Source organism: Macrotis lagotis, chromosome X, assembly GCF_037893015.1.
Source record: "Macrotis lagotis isolate mMagLag1 chromosome X, bilby.v1.9.chrom.fasta, whole genome shotgun sequence".
Taxonomy (NCBI): Eukaryota; Metazoa; Chordata; class Mammalia; order Peramelemorphia; family Peramelidae; genus Macrotis; species Macrotis lagotis.
Genome location: NC_133666.1, coordinates 692,875,688 through 692,898,872, shown reverse-complemented (window position 1 = coordinate 692,898,872; position 23,185 = coordinate 692,875,688). Strand labels below are relative to the sequence as shown.

Below are 23,185 nucleotides of genomic sequence, written 5' to 3'. Positions count from 1 at the left end.
GGAATCATCTAAGACAGTAACAATTTTGATTGGAGACCCTGTTTCTCAAAATAGAAGTTGTTCAGTGGAGGCAGAGGGAGTCTGTCATGAAGCTGCCCACAGGTGTTGCTCTTTCAATAGGAAGATTTAATGCGTTTTTAACTGTTGTTTTTCAAAGTCTTTACCTGGAGAGTTTGAAATCTAGTCATTACTTGGAGAGATGATGCTTAAGCTTAGCTTTTTTTTTTTTTCCATTTTCTATTGACCTTTTCTGTTTTTTACATTACTCTGGTATCCTATGTATCCCCCCTCCCAGAGAGCCATCCCATATGACAGATAGACTTTTTCTAGAGAGGAAAAACAGTCAGCCTAACTGATCAGTAGATTGAGAAAGTCTGAACATCTGTGCAGTGTGTGCCGCCTGTGAACCTTCCAACTCCACGAAGGGGTAAATTGGTGGTGACCTGCTTGACTTTATAGTTTTGTGATATGACTAATTTTTTGGCATATAGTTCTTTCCGTCTGTGTTGTAGTCACTTGTAGATTGTTTTCTCAGTTTCATTCATACAGATCTTTCCAAGCTTCTGTATTCCTCACATACATCATTTGTTACAGCATAATAGGACTCTTTTGCATCCCTGTACCATACTTTGTTTAACTATTCCCCAATTGTGGCCATTTACTTTGTTTCGAAGTCTGCTAAAAGTACTGCTATTAGTATTTTGGAGATATGGAAACTTCTTACCAATGACTTCGTTGGACTGTAAGGCAAAGAATAGAATCTCTGAGTCAAAGGGTATGGATATATTTTACTTTATTTTTTTTGTGTTTTTTTTTTTTTTTGTATGGCAAATGGGGTTAAGTAGTTTGCCCAAGGCCACACAGCTAGGTAATTATTAAGTATCTGAGGCTGGATTTGAACCCAGGTACTCCTGACTCCAGGGTCGGTGCTTTGTCCACTATGCCACCTAGCTGCCCCTTATATTTTACTTTATTTACATAATTGTAGATTGCTTTCCAGAATGCTTGGACTATTTTCACAGCTCTACCAACAATGTGTATAAATTGGTGTGCCTATCATTTCATAGCCCCTCCAGTATTGAGGTGTGCAAGTAGACCATTGTTGATCATTTGCAAAATTGCAGGGTATGAGGGGGGAACCTTGGGATTATTTTGGTTTTCATTTCTCTTGAGAGCTGTCAAATCCCTTGTCTGTTTTATCTATTGAAAAGTATTTTGTTTTTAATATATATTTATATATTGATTTACTTATTAGTTATTTGTGTATCTTAGATACCAAACTCTCATCAGAGAAGCTTGATAATGAAGTTTTCCCTCCTTTGATAGGTTCATTAATGTTATCTGTGCAGAAACTTTTCAGTTTCAACCAGTTATCAGTTTTGGAACTGAGCTTTTAAGGAAACTAGGTATTTCTTAGATAGGATTCCATCTTTTTTTTTTTTTAATTTAGGTTTTTGCAAGGCAGTGGGGTTAAGTGGTTTGCCCAAAGCCACACAGCTAGGCAATTATTAAGTGTCTGAGCTTGGATTTGAACTCGGGTCCTCCTGATTCCAGAGCCCTTGTTCTATCCACTGTGTCACCTAGCGGCCCCTGATAGGATTCCATTCTAAGGATGGCATTTTGTGTTTGATCCTTGGCTGTGCTAGGGAGCCCTGGCTTTATTTTGAGGGAGTGAAGAACCTGTGCTTTGGAGGATGGACTGGAGGGAGGAGACCTGGGGCATGCATACCTAGCATTTCCTCTCAGTGGCATGTATGAATTCCCTAGATCTTGATGAATAGGTGGCAGGCTTGGTGCTACTTAAATGCATTCTCTGCATCATGCTTCTCTTTGGAAACACTGGCATTGGTCCTTAGAACTTCTGGAGATGTTTCTCCTGGAGCAACCTGGGGTGAGTGAGCTCTTCATCTTACCTTGCATAGTCATCCTCAATTGATGGGGGGGGGGTGTCACTCCTGCAATTCTTCATGCTGTTCTCAGAATCCTTCACAAGAATCAGGTGAACTGGGTTTGCACCCCTGAGGGTTGATGCAGACTTGCCCAGGTGTGTCCAATTATTGATGAGCTGGGCCAGGACAGCATGGCCCTGCCCATATTTGAAATCTGGGTTGCCTAGAGTGAAACTCTTATTAAACGAAATACATAGGAAACAATTGTTGTGCCTGCCTCCTTCCCTTGTTATTGAGGAAGTGCTGTCTAGTTGAATCTGCTTCCCCCAGAAGGGAGTGTGTTTTATAATCTTTAAGATCTTTGGGCTCAACACTTGAACTGAGCAGCTAATTTGGATATTTCTATTGCAGGCTTTTTTTTTTCAGCCTGTTAGTTATTTCTTTCAGAACCTAAAGAACCAGCCCCTCAATATTCTTGTTGGATCATAATCAACAAAAATTTCATAATTGTTCAGTCTATACTCTAGCTCCTGTGCTAGTCGTGTTGAAAGTACCAAGATACCCTAATAGGTCCTGCAGGTCCCAAGGAACTTAAATTTTATTTTATGGATATACATGGGGGACAAAAGAATCTATAAATCATAAATTCTATTTTTTAGGACACAGGCATGGCCATCAGGAAGTTAGAAAATTGAGGTGTGCAAGTAGACCGGTCTGGATGATGAAGACAGACTTTGAATGTCAAACATCAGAGCCTGTATTTTATAGGGAACCATTGAAACCTCTCTACTAGGGAAGTCAGGTTTGCCAACTGGGCAGAAACTGTTTTGCATAGGAGAGCCTGGAGCTCCATGGAGTAGTTGGGGATATTTAAGGAGGGCAGGTGGGTGGTCCTAATGAGGGCCTCATCAAGGATGGTGGCAGCAGTGGAAGAGAGGATGTCGAGGTCAAGGTACGGCAGAGATGGGACTGATAAAACTGGGCTGCTCAGTCCATGGGATGGAGACTCAAGTTATCTTTGAAGTAGGCTGAGCCTCACCTGAGCTCTTCTCGGAAATGATTTCTGGGATCTTCAATGAGGTAGTTTTACAGGGTGGGGAGGAAGGGGGAAATAGAAACATTGAGTCAAATAGACTAAAATCCTAGACCAGTCTACTGAAGCTAAATCCCAAAAAGTGAGGTGTTCTCCACCCCTCTCAGATAGAAGTGACCAGGTGACTTTTGGTCACATGAAACAGATTGTGACTAGGGAGAGGTTCTCAGTGTGACTGTACAATGGAGGGCAGTCCTTTGTTTTCTGGGATTGTGAGAGTTCCTTCATAAGTAGCACATCTGGTCTTTTCTGAAATGTCTTTTGGGATTGTAGCATTGAATGGGATACAAAATCATTCCCCTACATGTTGCTTCATTTAAAATGTTTCTTTAAGTGGTGCCGCTTTGCAATTGCATTGGCATCTTTTTTTGGTGGTGGAGCTTCCTTGCCATTAATAGTTTCTGTGTCACTGAAAGATGATCTTTGCCCTCTATAGAGGAGGAGGCACAGACACATTCATCAGAAATGGATTGGCTCTTCTGGGAGTTAGCTTGGCTCTCCTCATGCCATTTGGACTGCCTCATACATTAGATTTAAATATGGTTAAGGGTAACCCTCAGGAATGAGACAGTTTTATAAGTGGGGGAAATTTTCTGGTACTCTTTCTCTTTAAAAGTGTGATTCAACAGCAAATTGAATTCTTTTTTTTCAGGAGGAGCTTTTGGACATTAAAGAACGCCCTCACTCCAAACAGAGGCCTTCATGCCTTTCTGAAAAGTATGACAGGTATGTTACCATTTCATTAGAGAAATTTTCTTATTGTGATTATTTTAGCAATAAGTTTATATTTCTAGTTTGGGGACAGATGGAGGTTTACTGTATTACATTTGGATCATAATGAGAGAGATCTTTGTATTATTAAGAATGTAGGGGCGGCTAGGTGGCACAGTGAATAGAGCACCGGCCTTGGAGTCAGGAGTACCTGGGTTCAAATCCCACCTCAGAAAATAATTACCTAGCTGTGTGGCCTTGGGCAAGCCACTTAACCCCATTGCCTTGAAAAAATCTTAAAAAAAAAAAAGATTGTATATTCAGTCTTATACATCCTCCTTAGTAGTCTGTCTTTCTTTTGCCTTGTCTTGTGTATCACTCTCACTGTCTCTCTGTCTTGTCTCTGCTTTGTCCTCTTTGGCTCTGCCTCCTTGCCTCTCTCATTTCTCTACCTTTCCAGTTTTGTGATAACTTTTATCTGCCACTCCATCAAATGTGAATTATTTGAATAAAGCTGTGTATTTTACATTTTAATACACAAATACCGTCTTGCTGCATTCCCCTCTGTTTGCTGAAAATTGCCAGATGCCTCCACAACTCACTTCTTCCCCTGTCTTCTTCAGTGTTCCCACCCCCATCTTTCTCCTAGAAAAGAACTGAAAAGTGACCCTTCACTTTCTTTCAGATGATGCTTGTTAAGTAAGCATTTAAGTCCACTGTCCTCTTCAGTATTTGAGATAAACTCCAGTGAAAACTTTTATTTTTCTACTTTCATCAACTAAGTTATTTGAAATGCCTCTTAAGATTTAGAGCCTAGTGGAGAGAGTCCTGAATCTGAAATTAGAGAGTCTTGAGTTCAAAGCCAACCTTAAATATTCAGCAGCTTGACTTTGGGTTCATTTACTAAATCCCTTTCAACTTCAGTTTCCTCCTATGTAAAATGAGGCTAATAGACCTGGAAAGAAATACCGGAACAAATAAATCCCAGATAACTTAGTAACCCAGCATGGGTTGGGAAAACAGGTTTAATTGACATTCTTAGGAATGATCTCTTATGCTAGTCCAGACCCAGTACTCAACTATGATGTGCTCATTAACCTTTACTAGTTGCTAGTAAGCAGATTTTTCCTCCTTAAAGAAGCAGAGGAAATAAAATTAAAAATGAGTATGAACTGACTGTGGCTAAGTCTAGGTCTTGGGCTGTGGCTAGGTGTATGGTGGGCTGCATCTTTGAGGGGGGAACCAGCTGAGGTAAACCTAGTTTAGGAAGGTGGAATTTCCTGGTGACCTTTGAAGGAAGGGGAGATTTTAGATATATATTGCTTGGGTGAGAACAACCCTCAGAATTCTTTCCTAAACTGCCATAGTTGGTGAGCAGGATGACAGAGATTTGGGAAGAGTTGGGTGAGCAAGATAGCAATGAAACCTCCTATGACAGCAAAGCTGCTGAGCCAGCCATCATCTGACATGGTTAACTTGGTAAGGGAGATGGGGGGTACCAGTACCACTGGCTGTCATGCCAGCTTCAGGGCCCAAGATACCACACGCAGTAATCATTTTACTCCCCTTTCCTGTTCTCAGATGAACTTAAACCATTTTCCAATATAGCCTAAAGTCAGTTTGGATGAGGTTTCTTTGTGGGAGGGTTGCACAGTCCACCTGCCTTCCTCGGTGTCATGATTCAAACATTTTCCCTTTGCCTGTAGTGATGGAGTCTGGGATCCCGAGAAGTGGCATGCGTCTCTTTACCCAACCTCAGGGCGAAGTTCTCCAGTAGAAAGCTTCAAGAAAGAGTTGGACTTGGAGCGGCCTCCTCTGATGCGGAAGACGGCTGGTAAGAACCCGTTGACTAGAGTTGGGTGTCCTCAGTGGATCCTTGCCATGTTCTGAAGTGGGCCTGACTCAGACCACAGACCCCTTAAATAGTTGAATCAGGGGGTCATTTTCCTTGGTATTTTTTTAAAATAAAGTAGGGTCTCCTCACCTTTTTGGTCAGGAAACCCTTTCACAACAGCCTTTGAACCCCTTTTATTTATTTTTATTTTTAATTTTTAATTTTTTTTTAGATTTTTCAAGTCAATGGGGTTAGGTGGCTTGCCCAAGTCCACACAGCTAGGTAATTATTAAGTGTCTAAGGTCGGATTTGAACCCTGGTGCTCTATCCACTGCGCCATCTAGCCGCCCCGAACCCCTTCTTTTGCAGATCATGTTGATAAGTAATTAAAGGAAATGCCCAAGTTTACTTTGAGGTTAAAAAAAATAAAGATGGAATGGTTTTCATCATCCAAGTTCACAGTCATTCTGAAATGAATGTATTGGACCTTTGGGGAGATGGTGGCTCCCAAGTTTTCCTTCTAGGAATTGTTCCTCTCATTTGGGAAATACCATGTCCAGCAAGCTCTGTGTGAATCATTTTCTATTAACTTGGAGGCTGAGCTTGACTCCTGTGGCCAGGGTCAAGTCTCATTCTTCAAAAGATCTATATAGGCAAACTAGTCTGTGGCTATGAATCCCCTGGCTGATGTTGTGATAAATATTACCTTAAAGCAAACTATAGATAACACCGTACTAAAAGTTTGGTAGCAGTGTCTAGCAGAATCGAGTAGGCTTTCTGAGCATTCTACATTGCTCAGAGTAGATGTGGTACCAGGTCATGAGAGATTTAGGTTTGCTTGACCTGAGACAGACCTTCAACTTCTTGGCCCAAATCCTTTTTTTTCCTCTGAGCTAGAAAAGAGGCATTCAAGATGATAACCTTCTTTCAGAAACAACCGCTTTCTAGTTTGTCCTGAGTCAGAAAGACCCAAGTTCAAATATGGCCTAAGACACTTGATACCAAGCTATGTGACCTTGAGCAAGTCACTTAATCCCATTGCCTCACCAAAAACAAACACACAAAAAAAAAATTGGTTAACTTTGTGGGCACATTATGACTTTACTTAATGAACTGAAGCAAATCTCTTTTTAGCAAAACCAGATGTGGAAAAGACTAGAATTGGGTTTGAACTTTTACTCTTGTGTTCCAACACTTGTGAATCGTCTATGGAGGCTAATTATGAAAATGAATTGTAGAATGTTCTGACCGTCTCTTAAAAAGGGAGCATCCATGTCTTTTTGACTGAATGTAGCCTTGCTTTCCTATGTAAGACCCCACAGTGAGTGCCCTTGGCCGTAGAGGAAGGTCAGCCTGTTGATGTTTCCTCCCCCACTTTATTTTTTATTTTCCAGATCCACGAGAGCGGGTAAAAGAAGATGATTTAGATGTTGTTCTAAGTCCCCAGAGACGCAGTTTTGGAGGGGGCTGCCATGTCACAACTTCCATCAGCTCCCGGAGATCAGGGAGTCCATTGGAAAAGGACAGTGATGGTGTCCGCGTGATTGGAGGCCGTAGGATTGGCAGTGGAAGGATAATTTCTTACAAAGACCACCGCAGTGGGGACAAAGATTTGAGGGACTGCAGAGATTCAAGAGACTACAAGGACAAGCGTTTCCGGGTTTGTTTTTTTTTCCCTTGGTGGCCCAGGGATTGCTTGTTATTTACCTATGGGTTTCACCATAATCCCGGGGTCATATGCTGCTTTCGAAATGTGGGCCTGGGTTTTGGGGAACTGCAAGGAGCATGTGGGTCATGTTGACACTTGGTTCTCTTCTCCATTCTTTTAGAGAGAATTTGGGGACAGCAAACGTGTCTTTGGGGAGCGCAGAAGAAATGATTCCTACACAGAAGAGGAGCCTGAGTGGTTTTCGGCCGGACCCACGAGTCAGTCCGAGACCATCGAGCTCACTGGCTTTGATGACAAGATTCTGGAAGAAGATCACAAAGGGCGAAAAAGGACACGCCGACGCGCCCCGTCTGTAAAGGAAGGTCAGTTCCTTTGGGTTCCAGGAGGGGCATTGCACACAAGTGCATTGTCGGCAGCTCTTTGCTTTAGTGTGAGCTTAGCCTTGCTTTTCCTGAACTGGGCCTTCAGGGGGAGCATTCAGATCTGAGGGAATCTAGTCAATGCTAATCAGAAGCTAGACATCCCCCTCCCCCAGTCCACCTTGCCTTGGTTGGTTCTGGATTCCTGTCTCTATAGAGAAGGGGATTTCCTTCAGGCATCAGGAGCTCTAGGAACTAGTGTCCTCATTTGAAAAGATGTGGATGGATGACCTCCAGAGGCCCTACCATCAACTCCTTTTCAACTTTTTAAGGAATTCAGAGCTTATGAGGGCTGGAAATGAGGAGCAGTGTCTTGCCCAAGGCCAGGCTTTGAACAGAGATCCTTTGGTCACAGTCATAGAGCATGAGAGCTGGCAAGGACTTTGGACCATCTATTCCAGCTACACCTTGTCCTGTGGAGTCATAGGTTTAAGGATGAAAAGGTCAAGGTGACTGGCTGATTTGACCATGAATTGGTGAACCTTTGCTGTGTCTTCACCCTCTCAGGGCCAAGATAGCTCTAACCCCATGTCCTTCCTGAATTTTTGTCGGATTCCAGATGTAATCCAGTATATGGAAGAATACTGTCACAGTAGGGATGTTCTCTACCTTGGCATAGAGAGGAGAGACACCTGGGTCACTTAGGGCATCCAGCTTCAGGGTAGCCTCATTTGAAATCCTGACATTTCAGAATCGTAAGGGCCCTTGGGACGGAGGTTGGGGAGGCAAGAAGACTCTGGAGATCTCATTTACAGTGAAGGGAGCTTAGCCTCCAGGGTAGGAGAGGGTCATAGGGCCGTAGTTGTCTCTCTTGCCGAGACATTGGCAGAATGAGTGCTGATCTAGCAGAGGTGCTCCTGGAGGAGGCTGCAGGTTTCCCTTCCTTTGTGAGCTGCCTCCAGGTGCCTCTAGCTGCTCCTCGTTGACCTTGAGGTTCTCTCCATCCACTTCCAGAGGGAAATTGGCTGCCCCCTGCCCCCTTTGCTTTTCCCATTCTTGGACCCCGTTTTCTTCCCTTCCCTTGGCTGTTACAGCTCAGTTCTTCCTCTGACAGTCTTATGTCTACTTCTCCTCTTCTGATCTCCTTTCTTTCTTCTCAGACTTGCTCAATTCCTCTGGAGAACCTAAGACTCTTCTGCCAGGACCCTCTCATCCTCCCCTCCCAACCCCAGATTCCATGTGAAAGGAATTGGCTTTTTTATGCGTTTGTGTGTTGTGCTGTTCTAATATTTGGTTGATAGGTGCCTAATGGAAATAGGTCTGTAAAAGATTTAGGCTTGGCAGCAACTATTGGGAGAAAAGGTGACTCTTGGGCTTTTGTGTCCTTAATAGCAATATTTTCTACAAACATGCTTTTCTCCTTTTTTTCACTAATTATTCCTAGGAAAACTTATTCCTTTGAAATACGACTTTGAAATGTTCTCTTCGTGTTCTCAGACTAATGCATCAGAACTTGGAATTGCAGTATTGTTAACCTCACACCCTTGAGATGACTTTTTCCTCAGTAATTAGGTTGTCTGTGATTTAACTACTAGTTAAACTAATGACAGAAACCATTAGTCCATGCCATCCTTGGACTCCTGCCCTATAAGACAAATATTTTGAGGGAATTCCCAAGTTCCCTTTTTTTTGTCAGAAATGAGAATGCTCATGCCCAATGTGACAGGGCTTACTTTTCCAAAAGTTTCCCTCCTAGTCCATCCCTGGCCTTCACAGAGTACCCTTGGATAGCTCCCAGCTGTAGGAGTTCTGCCTGCCTCCCCTCCTGTGTTCATATTTGTGCTCTCTTGAACAGATGACTCTTCCATACTGTTGGGCTTTACACCACAGCTGCTTTCTGGGCAGGATCAAACTGGGCCAGAAATGCACACACAGACTTTGAGGGGTTTTTTTTGTTTTTTTTTTTAAATAGGAGCAGGTTTATCCACCATTTGTTTGGTCATAAAATCTTCTAGTCACATAAAACAAGAAAATTTGTAGATGTTTTTCTTCTGTTTAAAAAAAGTTCTAGAACAATAGACCAATTGCTATGTTTTTGAGGCTGTTATTCCTTCCTCATGCAACTGGAAGACAACCACCTTTCTTCATTGACTCCAGTGTTTGTGTCCCTTCCATTGTATAAAGGGATGGGGGGGTGGATGCCCTGACCAGGGTCTACAACGTGAGTACCCCTCAAACCTCCTCCATGTTACTGTCTCCAAACCCTGGCTTTGCCTGCCCACCTGCCTCCTTTCATGACCACTTCCTGATCCTCCTGAGAGCAAAGTGTTTTGGGTGGTACCAGATAGTGGAAGGACCATTGGATTTAGAGATGGAAGATCTGGGTTTTGAGGTTCAAGAAGCAGAGAGATTCTGAGAATCTGTCAAGCCCTAGCTATGATTCTGAAGAAGTCTGGGCTCTGTGTTTTCCCTCTTCCTTCCCCAGGGCTGTTGTGGAAAAGCCCCTAGATCTCCCTGGGTCTCTGTTTCTCTGTGAAATGGGTGTAATACTTGTGTCTAAGTTCAATGAGGAAAATGCTTGGTACATGCTATAGAAATGTGAGCTGCTTTTTTATTATTGCAAGTGGATAAAATTGGCAATGTTGATTCCTGGACCAGTGAATTCATCCATTCGGTCTGGGTCTGACCCTGTCAGGGGAAGAAGGCAATGTGAGTGTACTATGGTGCTTGGCTTTTACTTGGTCGTCTGTGGGGGAGGCCCATCATGTTGGTGCCTGGGTTGGTGTGGCCAAGGTGATTGTGGTACCTCTTAATCAGGGCCTGAGGACTGGTTTTCAAGGAATTAATACAGCCATGCTCTAGTGATGCTAAATTGTAACCAGCATATGGATTCATTTGGAAATGATGATTCAACATTTTCCTGCCCCCACCAACTCCCCTCTCTCCTGCAAAAAACCCCAACAAAAACCACCAAATCTATTAGGGGTCAAACACTCAAAGATTATCCTGTGTGGGGAGGAAGTCTTCTATGTTTACCTCTTTGGAAGGATAACTCCTAACTATTTAAAATCTGATTAGTGGGTATAAGTGATGTCTAGAAAATACTGGATCAGGCTTTTTCCTCGATATTCAGCCTTATTTGTAGAGATGGTAGTGCTGGGTCTTGCAATGACCTAAGAGTGACTTGCTTTTTGGCTTACGTCTTTACATCCCCATTTATCATGAAACCTAGAGATTGTCACTCTGGCTTCTTAGAATTCTTGCTTAAATTTTGTCTAGATGAGAATTATGATGACTGGAAATTGACCCATGTGCCATCTTTGCTGTGGAGTCCCTAGATTGCTAAATCTGGAATGAAAGTTTTCTGGTAGCCATGAAGAGTGTGGGAAGGTGAAGCCAAGTTTGCTTTCCTCCTGCTTGTCAATGCTGACCCCATGGGGGCCAGAGGAGCACTCCACCTGTGGCCCCCATCCTCTGCTTGTCCAGGTCAAGCTGGGAATGTTGAGTAAGCTGTTTCCACAGTGATTAGATCTGATTGTTGTCCTCGTGGTTTTGCCTTAAGGAATAGTTTCAGAATTCAATGGAGGCGTTGCAGAAGAGGATGAAGTGGAGGTCATTCTTGCCCACGAACCGGCTGCAGATCAGGAAGTGCCCAGGGAAGCAGTGCTGCCTGAACAGTCGCCAGGAGAATTTGATTTTAATGAGTTCTTTAACCTTGATAAGGTGCCAGGCCTGGCCTCGGTGAGTGAACCCACCCATGTGGCTACAACCATGTGGTAATGCCTTTTCTTTGAGCCCTTGTCCAATTTGTTTTTGATAACATGGATGTGGTTTGTCTAGTGCAGCGTTTCCCAAATCGCTTTCCTTGGGGACCTGGTCTTCTGCATGCTGCCCGCAGGGGTGCCCTGGGGATATTGATGCCTGTGCTGTTCTCCTCTCTTGGTGATTGGCAGATATGGCAGCAAAGGGGCTCTGTTTAACTCTTCCCCTCAGGTTTCACTGCCTCTCCACAAAACTTCCCCCTACCCACAATGCATATGGGCCCCATAGGTGCTTTTCAAGTCAGGCAGTGTTCTAGAGCCGCCACCACCCCCTTTTGGGAAGCGCTGGACTAGCATTTGCAGAATGTACCCCCTTGGCCTCCTCCCTGCACTTCTGTTTTTTATTTTGTGACTCTGTTGCTTCCTTTGGGCTTTTGTACTTTGAGCTTTTGCAAGCAGTAGAATAGATGTTTTCAGTGCTGTTTGTTTATTTGGGTTAGTTTGTATTGATCAGTTTGAAGTTGGAATTAGGCCTTCTGTTGGCTGATGGTTTGTCATAGCCCAAGAGGAGAGAAAATCCCGTTGACCTGGATTATGATCTAAGGATCCTCCGATCCAAGATTTTCTTTTTTTTTTGATTGGTGACCTTGTATAGTTCCAAAAACATCCAGTGCAAAAAAAATATGGATTGCCTGGATGCTTGCTCTCCATTCCCATTCTTTTTAATAAGCCTTGGTAGATTAGTCACTCATTCTGCCCCCTTGACCCTTGACTTTTCTAGGTAAAAGAGAGGAATGTAAGGATGCAATGAGGAGCCCATTGGAGGAATTCCCTCCCACTGCCACTCTTACATTGTCCCATTATAATCAAGTGTCCACTCCTGTGATAGTGATATTCTGGGGCTACCATGTCAGGGCCCATGGCCCAGATGTACATCAGGTGATTTAACTGGGACTTTTCCCTGGAACCTAGTTTCCCAGAGCCATTAAGGGCAGTCAAAGGATTCCTGGATCACTGTGGGATTGTGAAACTTCATGAAGACTGCCAGGCTAGGAAGGAGGATCTATATAATTAGAAGAAAAGTTTGTTTGCTGCTGGTAGATCACCTTTATTCCTAACTTCCTCCCTGACAACCATTCCTTGAAGCAGAAGAAAAGGGCAGAGAAGGGGAGGAAAACCAGTCAACCCCCACTGTATGTTCATTTCACACCCAGGGCCCCTCACCCCACCCAGGGACTTCCTCACAGTTGATGTCACATCTCCTTCCTGTGCCTTTGACAAGGCCATCCCTCGCACCTGGAGTTCTTAAGTGCCACTTCCTTTGGGCATTTCCAACCCCCCCCCCCCATAACCTTATATACATACATACATACATGAATGCATATATTTCATATATTTGGAAGGTATTGTCACTCTGTGTGTGTGTGTGTGTGTGTGTGTGTGTACATTCCAACTCCTGATATAGTGCCTGCTACATTGTAAGTAACAGCCCAGGCCAGCCACAAGCAGGAGGGCCCTTCCAAGAGAGTAGGCCCAGAGGCATTTGCCAGCAATGTCCTTGACCTCCAGGTTTATTCTGCTTGAATCACAGACAACTTTCCAACAAAATTTCTGGAGATGAATGTCACTTTTATTTATTAGGCTTTTTTTTTTTGTAAGGCAATGGGGTTAAGTGGCTTGCCCAAGGCCACACAGCTAGGTTAGGTAATGATTAAGTGTCGGAGGCCAGATTTGAACTCAGGTACTCCTGTCACTCACTTTTAGATAAAATAAAATAAGACAGAGCTATTTCCCAGCCCAGTGGCAGTTGTCTGTGATATAAATGAACTACAGTGGTCACCCACCCCTGCTTTCTACCAATGACACATTGCCAGTGTTGACCCCACTTGTGGGCTTCCTATCTTCCCTTGTTCCAGACATGATGCCCATCATATGGAGCTCCTTCCTCCCTCCAGTTGTGAGCTTTTAGGGACTTGAAGAGGCTAACCTCAGATAAAGAGGCTGAGGCTGGGTAGGGGAGAGGAGAGGGTGGACTCTGGGTCTTCCTCCCTCCGGGCTGCTCTTAGAAGGGGACATGTCTGAAAAGAGGCTTTTGAGATGTCAAGGAGCTGGGTCCCCCCCCATAGCCTGAGACAGTGGCAGTGTGTTGACAACTCACAAGAGAACCCATAAAAATCTCCCTTTTTTTTATGAAATCAAAGATGATTCCATAAAAAATAAAGAATTTATTGCTTTCCCTATAAGTTAAAGAAGAATTTACCTATCAGGAGATAAGACTTCAGAATATAAAAAAGGGAGTCTCTTTCTTCTTTCCTCTATAATAAGCAATAATAATAATTGCTCATAGCATTTCAGCTACCCTCTGAAGAATGCATGGGGAGACCTTCTGACACAGTTCAGTGAGCATGAGAGAGAACATTAATTATTTGTTAATTAAATTTTATTTTATTTAAGGCAGTGGGGTTAAGTGACTTGCCCAAGGTCATACAGCTTGGCAATTAAGTGTCTGAAGTCAGATTTGAACTCCGGTCCTCCTGACTCCAAACCAGTAGTGCTCTATCCACTGTACCACTTGCTGCCCTCAAGAGAACACTTAAAAAAAATTATTTATTTTTGGGTTTTTAATTTTATTTTTTTCCATTTATATGTAAAGATAAGTTTTCAACATTCAATTTTTGTAAGATTTAAGTTTCAAATTTTTCTTCCTCTCCTAGTCCATCTGATATAGGTTGTACTTGTAATACGTCACATCTCCATATTAGTCATTTTTGTGAAAGAGGAATTAGAAAAAAAGGGAAAAATCATAAGAGAGAATTTTAAAATTAATCTACATTAAGACTCCATAGTTCTTTGTCTGAGTGTGGATGGCATTTCCATCACAAGTCTTTTAGGATTGTCTTGGATCACTGTATTGCTGAGAAGAGCTAAGTTTTTCATAGTTGATTATCTTACTATGTTGCTGTTGATGTGTACATTATTCTCCAGGTTCTGCTCATTTCACTCAGCATCAGTTCATACAAATCTTTCCAGATTTTTCTGAAGTCTCATGATTTTTTATAGAACAGTAGTATTTCATCACAATCAGATACCACAATTTGTTCAGTCATTCCCTAAATTTCCAGTTCTTTGCCACCACCACGAAAAAAAAAATGAGCTGCTATAAATATTTTTGTACATGTGGGTTTGGTCCCTTTTTTCATGATCTCTTTGAGATACAGTCCTAGCAATAGTCTTGCTAGATCAAAGACTGGTTCTTGGTTCTTGTCCTTCATTCTTGAAGAAAACCAAAATGACATCACTGTGTTTGAGTCAAATGACAGTGTGTCCAACTGTCCCTGATCAGACCAATACAAGCTCGAAATGCTCTCCCACAGGTCAGGCACAAATAGTCCCTTTGAACACCTGGGCTGGGCACTCTAAACTTAAATATGTCACATTTCCTTTGAGCTGCTTCAGATTTGCCTTCCTCAAAGAATGCAAGCCCCCTCAGTGATGAGGACATGCAATGCTGGGCAGTCCTGTGCCATTGTCTCCCATGCTCCCAGAGTACAGTCAGTTCTAAAGTTCTTAAGAGAGACCTTCTGGGTATCTCGATATCACTTCTTCTGATCCCCTTATGAACACTTGCCCTGTGTGAGTTCTCCATAAAATAGTTTTTTTGACAAGTGTATGTCTGGCATTCTAACCCAGTCCAGCCCCTCATAGTTGCCCTCTCTGTAGTAATGTTGGAATGCCAGGCAGTTTAACTCCAGAATGGCCCTTAGTGTCTGGGATCTTCTCCTGCCAGGTGATCTTCAGAATCTTCCTAAGACAATTTAAATGGAAGCAATTCAATTTCCTGACATGGCACTGGTAGACTGTCCAGTTTCACAGGCATATAGCAATGAGGTCAACACAACGGCTCTGTAGACCTTCAGTTTGGTGGTCAGTCTAATACCTCTTTTCTCTCACACTATGTTTTGGGGCCTCCCAAATACTGAGCTGGCTCTGGCAACGTGAGTGTCCTCCTCATTGGCAATGTGAACCTTCCTGGAAAGGACACTGCCAAGGGAAGTCAACTTATCCACAGTACTCAAAACTTCTCCATTTGCTGTCATTGATGGTTCCACAGAATGGATGGTGCGGTGCTGGCTGATGGAATACCTGGGTATTTTTGGTCGTTGTTAGACCAAAATGAGCCCAAGCAGCAGAGCATTGATGCATACTTTGTTGTATCTCAGCTTCAGTGACTACCTTGATGCACAATCATCTGCACCAACCCTCCCTCCACTTTGGTCTTGGTTTGTAGTCTTTTCAAGTTAAAGAATTTGCCATCAGTGCAGTAGCTGACCTTGAAGCCATGATCAACCTCAGCAAAGGCATCTGATAACATGACTGAAAACATTATGTTAAAAAGGATGGGAGTAAGGACATATCCTTGTTTTACTCCATCAGTGACTGGGAACTCTTGAGAGCATCACCTACTATCCAGAACCCAGGCAAGCATGCCATCATGGAATCAGTGTATAATACTGGTGAACTTCTTGGGACAACTAAATTTTGACATAATTTCCCATAAACCTTCGTGACTGAAAGTATCAGAGGTCTTAGTTAAATCTGCAAATGTTGTATACAGGCCTCTGTTCTGTTTGTGGCATTTTTCCTGCAGTTGTCAGGCAGCAAACACCATATTGACTGTTCTTGACCCTTTCTGAAGCCACCCTGACACTCTGGGAGGTTACCAACTTCCAGGTGAAGGATTAGTCTATTGAGAAGGACTTTGGCAAGAATCTTAACCAGCAGTGACTAAAAGAGAAATATCCCTGTGATTGTCATAGGATACTTTATTTGCCTTTACATTTAAAGAGATGGGGGGGGTGACTAGGTGGTGCAGTGCATAGTGCATTGGCCCTGGAGTCAGGAAGACCTGAGTTCAAATGTGGCCTCAGACACTTAATTACCTAGCTGTGTGTTCTTAGGCAATTCACTTAATCCCGTTGCCTTGCAAAAAAAAAAAAAAACCTTTATAGAGATGGACAGTGGAAGAAGTATCCTTGAATTCTTGGGGATAATCTCTTCATGTCATATAACCCGAAAAATTTCAATCAGTTTTTGGATGAGTAATGGATCCCCCACCTTGTAGATCTTGACTGGAATAGAATTAGCTCCCAGCAGGTGCACTGCCACTGTAAAGGAGCCTAATGGCACAAAACCTCTTCTTCAGTTGGAACTTCAGCTAGGGACTGATTGACTTCAACTCAGGGTAAACTATCAGTGTCTTCTGCATTGATTGATGATGGTTCATTAAGAACACTGGAAGTGTTCGGCCCATCTCTAGAATCAAGTCCCTATCGATAATCAATGTGGATCATCAGCTCTGAGTAGTTGAGATGTACCATATCTTTGGCCTATAAATAGTCTTCAGGGCATCAAAGAAGCATTTTGTTTTGTTACTGTCTGCATAAAACTGACTTTCATCTGCCTTCTTACTGAGTCTAGAATCCTATCTTTCTAAGCTTCTCTTGGACTTTACTTTTATTGGAATTAAATGCTGCCTTCTTAGAAATGAATGAACTGGGGCGGTTAGGTGGTGCAGTGGATAAAGCACCAGCCCTGGAGTCAGGAGTACCTGGGTTCAAATCCAGTCTCAGATTACCTAGCTGTGTGGCTTTGGACAAGCCATTTAACCCCATTGCCTAGCAAAAAAAAAAAAAAAAGAAATGGATGAACTGTCCTGATGGTAAACACGGTGAAATTCTCATTTTTCATTTAGCAGTTTCTGTATTTCTTCAGTGTTCTGACCCAGATGAGCAAATGCTGCACTGTGCCGGTTGTGTGTTGGCTCAGTTTTCCCTCCAAGTTAATAACAAACTTCTGGCTCAGAGAGGCTCTAATCTCTTGATACTCATTCTTCTAGTATTCCTTTTACCTTGAGGTGGAGGCTTTGGTTGAATGGGAATATTGAACTTGGAGAGGATGAGCCCAATCAGTCCAGCACTCTGTACCACACATTCATTGCCTTTGTCACTCTCACATCCTGTCTGTCTCTTGGATTGCTTAAATGATACAGTGGAGAACTGTAGAAGTTGAATCTGTGGTAATCCTTCGAAGGAGTGGTAGAAAGATCAAAGACTAGGCAGTTATAGCCCTTTGGGCACACAGTTCCAAATTGTTCTCCAGTATAGTTGGATCAATTCACAACTCTACCAGTGATGCACTGGTGTCCCAGTTTTCCTCCATCCCTTCCAGCAACCATCATTTTCCTTTTCTGTCCAATTAACCAACCAGATAGGTGGGAGGTACCTCAGAATTGTTTTAATTTGCATTTTCCTAATCAGTAAGTGATGTAGAACAATTTTTTATAAGACTATAGACAGCTTTGATTTCTTCATCTGGAAACTTCTTGTTTATATCCTTTGACCATTTATCAATTGGGGAATGTAGATCATGCTTCCCTCTGTGCCCCAGGAAAGATTTGAGTTGGAGTGGGAGTCAGGAGATGAGCTTGGGGCTTCTTGGGTAGTTGCTCTGCCAAGCAGTTCCCTTATATGGGCAGGGAAGCAGCCAGATTGGTTGGCTGTGTGGTCGGGCTCTTTGTTCTTCCTTCTCTTTTGACTAGTTGTGTTCAGTCATTTTTCAGCCTTGTTTAATGCTTCAGGATTTTTCTTGGATGTTACACAACCTGATAGAACAATCTAGAGACAAACTTAAATAAGAACAGATTTGAAGCTCTTGGCTTCCTCTGCCGATGCTAGGCTGGATGGTGCTGGACTTGGGTGAGAAAAACCTGGGGCTCAATCTTCACTCATGCTTCTAGCAGCTTGGGTGACCCTTGAGAGCCCTTCTGGGCATCAGCTTCCTTATCTGTCAAATGGGAAATGCCTGCCCTTCATGATTATTGTGATGAATGCTTGCTATTATTAATGTTTTTATTATAGTTAACTGTGTGGCTCTGGGCAAGTCACTGAACTTCACTTAACCTCAATTTCCTTATCTAAAATACAAGGACGGTAATCTTATTTCCCTCCCAGGGTTGTTAAGAGCCTCCACTGGAGTTATGTTTGTAAAGTGCTTGGCAAACCTTAAAGGGTTATACAAAGAATTACTGCGGAGGGCAGCTAGATGGCATAGTGGATAGAGCACTGGCCCTGGAGTCAGGAGGACCTGAGTTCAAATCCAGTCTTAAGGCACTTAACTCCATTGCCTTGCAAATCCCCCCCCCCAAAAAAAAAGGACAAAAACAAAGAATTACTGTGCTGCTGAAATGTGGGGCAGTATCCATATACCTGAGTTCTCTTTTACCTTCATCTCAACTGACTACAAAGGTTCCAAAGGTTCTGGAATTTGCCCACTGTTTGAAAACTTTTCTATGAAGCTTGGCATGTCGTTTTGATATTTGCAAAGAAAGAGGCTCTAGTTCAGAATTATCTTCTGAGTTAAAAGATCCATACAAGTAGAAAATCTGAGTAGTTTTGAGTAACTTCTTGTTTCTTGAGTTCTCACAAAGTCATAAGCTTCCCTTAGTTCCATTATACATTTGAAGGCGTTATTTTCTTCAGGGTTTTTTTTAATCTCCTTTTCCATCTGACACTTCTGCTTTTTAAGGCATTCTTCTCTTGAGTAATTCATTTCTTTGAGAAAAAAAGGTCTATTATTGGAAGGGAAAGGTATGAATTAACATCCTATGATTCAGTTTCAAGGAATAAAATCATATAATATGAGCACCAAAAGGAGCCCTCTCTACCCCTTTTTTGTATTAATTTGGGGTAGCCTAATCCGGTGTCTAAAGATGGACCTTCCAGCCTTATTAGATTGGTCACTGACTATCAGGAACTGAAAATTGTGTTCTGTTTACTCTTAAAGAATATAAAGGCTGAAAATCTACCAAAGTTGGGAGGTTCTTTTTTTTTTAAGTTCAAAATAAAGCAGCATTTGATTTAATTTAGATCCTCTGGCCATATAAGCCTTAGAGATGGGGGTGTTAAAGGTCACTTTGGAAATTTAGGGGAGTTTTATGAATCAGCTTGTCACCAGATTACAAAACCATTTTGTGTTTACCTTGTAGAAAGTGTGTAAATTGTTTTTCTGAAGGGGGGAGAAGATGAATTAAAATGGCCCTTTCCTCCCTTAGTCTTAATTCTTCATGGTGTTGCCATTTCCCAATACTGGCTCCCTTTTTCCTATCCTCTCTTTTGATTAAGATGTACAATTAAGGAAAAACTGCCTGGGTGGCTACTGGGTGGCTGAAATTCATATTTGTCCCTTGTAATGATACAATAATCTGTGAGCTTCATATTTCATGCTCTGTCTAGTTATCTTCTCATTTGATATGCATTGTGTGTTCCCCCCCCCCCAATTTACTATTTTTTACCACCCCTGCCTGAAATGCTTCACTGAATATTTTCTCATGGAGAGTCTTTATTTGGTGACTTCCTCGTATTAGTGGTCCAGCTGGGTTAAAGGAGTTGAACAGTTCAGTGATTTTACTCTTTCCAGATCAGTTTCTGGAATGATCAGACCAATTCATATAGCTTTGTTTGCTTTCTTTCCCATAGCCCTTCCCACATTGAATATTTCCATTGTTTTGTTTTCTTGGCCTGTCTTGGGGATGAGCTGAAAGTTGGGACTCCCTTTCTCTTATTATTGAGAGTTTCGTCTTTCAGCTTGACTATTTGTTCTAAGAGCTGTTCGATGACCATTTATCTATTGGTATAAATTCCTTTTATCAGGTGACTGTCAGCTGTCGCTAAGATGTTTGATTTGATGTTATTCTAAGTCATTTATTTTGCACATAAGCTTTTCATATTACATAAATTTTGAGGAGTTTTTTATGATTGCCTTTCTTTTGCTTGTAAAAAAATGCATTCCCCATGATGTTGGTTTGAAAGGGAATGCCTTCTGTTTTCTTACTTTTCTTTGATTTTCCTTTGGGAATGATTGTGATATAAAGTAAAAACATCTGCACTACAAAGTAGAATGTCTGCTGCTTTAAATCCAAAAGCTGGTTTCCAGTTTGCTCAGCTGGGAACTGAAGAGACCCCATTGTGAGGAGATCTGCTTCCATTTGCTGCTGCCATGCTTTACTTGAGCCACCGTGGTTTGGGAATGGGCAGCAGTAGAGGTTACAGTTGCCTGACGCCTTAGGTGGTGTGAAAAAGTTAGCCTTTCATCAGGATCTTATGTTTAAAAGGATTAAAATGTTTAAAATGACCAACATGTCGCCTCCCCGTCAAGCTGGAATAAAGTTAAGCTTTGAGGGTGTGACCTTTGCTTGCCCGCTTTCAGACTCAGCCTGTTTCTGCCCCTCAAGATCCCAGGATGGGGTGGGGGGAGGATTGCCTGAAGGAAATCCTGATGCTTGCAAGAGTATAAACTCTGGTAAGAGTCTGTCCATGTAAAGAGTTGGTGGTTAAGTGTGGCCACATAGGAGCTGCTCAGAAAGGAGACAGCCTCTGGGGAAGAAAAGTAAGTTGGTCAAAAGCTGCTCCCAATCCTCAGTTCTGGAGGCCTTTGCAAAGTAAGTTCCCTTTCTGATCTTGATCTAGCCTTCTGACTCTTTCCTTTTCTAAGATGGTTCTTTAAAAGTGTTCCTTTTCCTGTTTAGATGATAGAAGATGTTCTAGGAGAAGGTTCCGTGTCTGCCAGCAGATTTAGCAGGTGGTTTTCAAATCCTAGTCGATCCGGAAGTCGTTCCAGCAGCCTTGGATCAACACCCCACGAGGAATTGGAGAAACTTGCAGGTAACATGGCATATCATGTGTTCCTGGGTAGGCTTTCAGTGACCCTGGGACCTGATGCCCAGAATCAGACCTCCTCAATGCAACCTCCTTTATCTGGAAGCTTACCTTCTCCATCTCTTCAACCCCAGAACTTCCCCACAAACACAGAATGTTGGTCTTTACCCCCACACTGCTGGTCCATTTCTCCTTATCCTTGCTCATCCAGGTTTGGAACAAGCAATTCTGTCTCCAGGGCAGAACTCAGGAAATTACTTTGCTCCCATACCACTGGAAGACCATGCTGAAAACAAAGTGGACATTCTAGAAATGCTTCAGAAGGCCAAAGTGGACCTAAAGCCGCTCCTCTCCAGTCTTTCTGCCAACAAGGAGAAGCTGAAGGAGAGCTGTGAGTCCCCTGGAGAGGGAGGAGGGGTCAGGCTTGAGAGAGTCATTTGATGAATCAGTTCTGAAACACTGATCTTATTGGCATTCTTGCCCAATAGCTCTGTGCCAGGCTCCACAGGGGAATGGGCAGACTGAGATCTGATGCTCATTCTGTGGTCCCTTGTAAAGAAGAAAGGCACTTTAATTGAAAGTAGCACAAAACACCAGGCACAGACAAGGTCAGGTCATGCTCTGGATGGGAAGAGCAGAGGAAGGAGTGGGTGAGAACCCACGCCACTCTTTGCCTTGTGGGCTGGCATTTGTTGATGGAGCGTTTTTCTTTCTCCCTCCACTTTGCAGCGCACTCAGGGGTTGTGCTTTCAGTGGAAGAGGTGGAAGCTGGGCTGAAAGGCCTGAGGGTGGACCAGCAAGGACAGAGTGGCCTGCCCTTCCTGGCTGAGCGCTCAGAGGAAGCCCTGAACGCCACAGCTGGTTCCCGGCCACTGGCAAAAGATGGCGACATGTCTGCCTTCAACAAGCTAGTGAGCACCATGAAGGCAAGCGGCACTCTGCCTTCCCAACCCAAAGTCAATGTAAGTAATGTCCAGGAGTCTTGCTCCTTGCCTCCCCAAGCCTTAATAAATGCATTCAAAACCCAGGATGTGGAGTGCAGTGGATGTTCTTGTTGGTCTCCCTGCCACTGCATGACCAAAGCGTCCTCTTGAGTCTACTTTTGTGCTGACACGTTGTCCTAGTGGACCCAGGACACCCCTCTCAGGGGCTCTGGAGAAAAAAATGGATATCTGATAGGTGCTGAGCTGGATTTTCCTTTGTTGACTGTGGGGAACTTCTTCCCTGGCCCTTTTTCTCTTTTTCCCAGATTCTCTAAACTATGCTTTCCCTCTCTGGATTCAGGGGGCAGGGGAGTTCTAACATAACTGTCTCATTAAAATCATTGAAGTCTTCAATGTTGTCCTTGGGCTAACAACTTAAGAATTAGTAGGAAGAAATATTCTTTCCTTCATTGATGACAGCTGTGTATGTATATAAGAGTATTTCTAGTGCCTGGGGATTAGTGTGAAGACTGAATTTGTCTTTGGAGGTACCATTGTACAAAATGATGGGTCCCTGAGCTGGGGCTAGGTTCAAAATCACTGGATCATAGCTGTTGACCAACCTGGCCAAGGCCCCAAGAGGCCCATATAGGAAGCAGCAGAAGCAGGAATTGAGTCCCTGGGGGGCTCTCATGGCAACAGACCTTGGGGCTTCTAAGGACAGAAAAGGAGGCTGACCTCTGACTTCATAAGGTCTCTCTCATTGGTCAGGAAGATCCTGGGCTCTGTGATGGGGCTGCTCAGTTCCATTAACAACTGAAGAAACCTAGCCGGCTGTGAGATTGTCCTGTGTCATCCCAGGGAAGCCTGGCTGCCATCTTGGGCAGAAATCCCCTTGGCCTCTGAGGACTTGACTGATGGGAAGGTCAGATAACATCAGGGATGCCCCCTCTGAAGCAGGGAATGGAGAACCAGGGTGACACATGCTTGCCTGGTGATGCGTCTCTTCTCAAGCACCGGTGGGAAAAGACAATGTATTCTGGAGGTTTTCTGTCAGTACCCTGAGATAGATGCCTTGATTCTAGATGTCCAAAACTTCTGACACTTGGGTGACAAAAATGTAAATAGAATGGCTCTCATGTCGTTCTAACTGCTTCTGTGGCACTGTGGCCCAGCTGAGAGATTGTTGCCTTCTTAATGTCCTTGGTCATGAGCCGGAAGGGCAACTTGATA

General features: G+C 43.2%; 1 protein-coding gene across 1 annotated transcript in view; it reads left to right on the top strand.

Annotated features, from left to right (window-relative positions):
* EIF4ENIF1 (eukaryotic translation initiation factor 4E nuclear import factor 1) overlaps window positions 1-23,185 on the top strand; it is a 45,415-nt gene that overhangs the window by 6,582 nt on the left and 15,648 nt on the right. Inside the window, exons 3-10 of the mRNA XM_074206401.1 lie at window positions 3,635-3,708; window positions 5,400-5,527; window positions 6,922-7,187; window positions 7,357-7,558; window positions 11,118-11,296; window positions 20,900-21,035; window positions 21,241-21,420; window positions 21,759-21,991. Of these exons, the coding sequence (XP_074062502.1) occupies window positions 3,635-3,708; window positions 5,400-5,527; window positions 6,922-7,187; window positions 7,357-7,558; window positions 11,118-11,296; window positions 20,900-21,035; window positions 21,241-21,420; window positions 21,759-21,991 (1,398 nt within the window). The remainder of the gene's footprint in view (window positions 1-3,634; window positions 3,709-5,399; window positions 5,528-6,921; window positions 7,188-7,356; window positions 7,559-11,117; window positions 11,297-20,899; window positions 21,036-21,240; window positions 21,421-21,758; window positions 21,992-23,185) is intronic.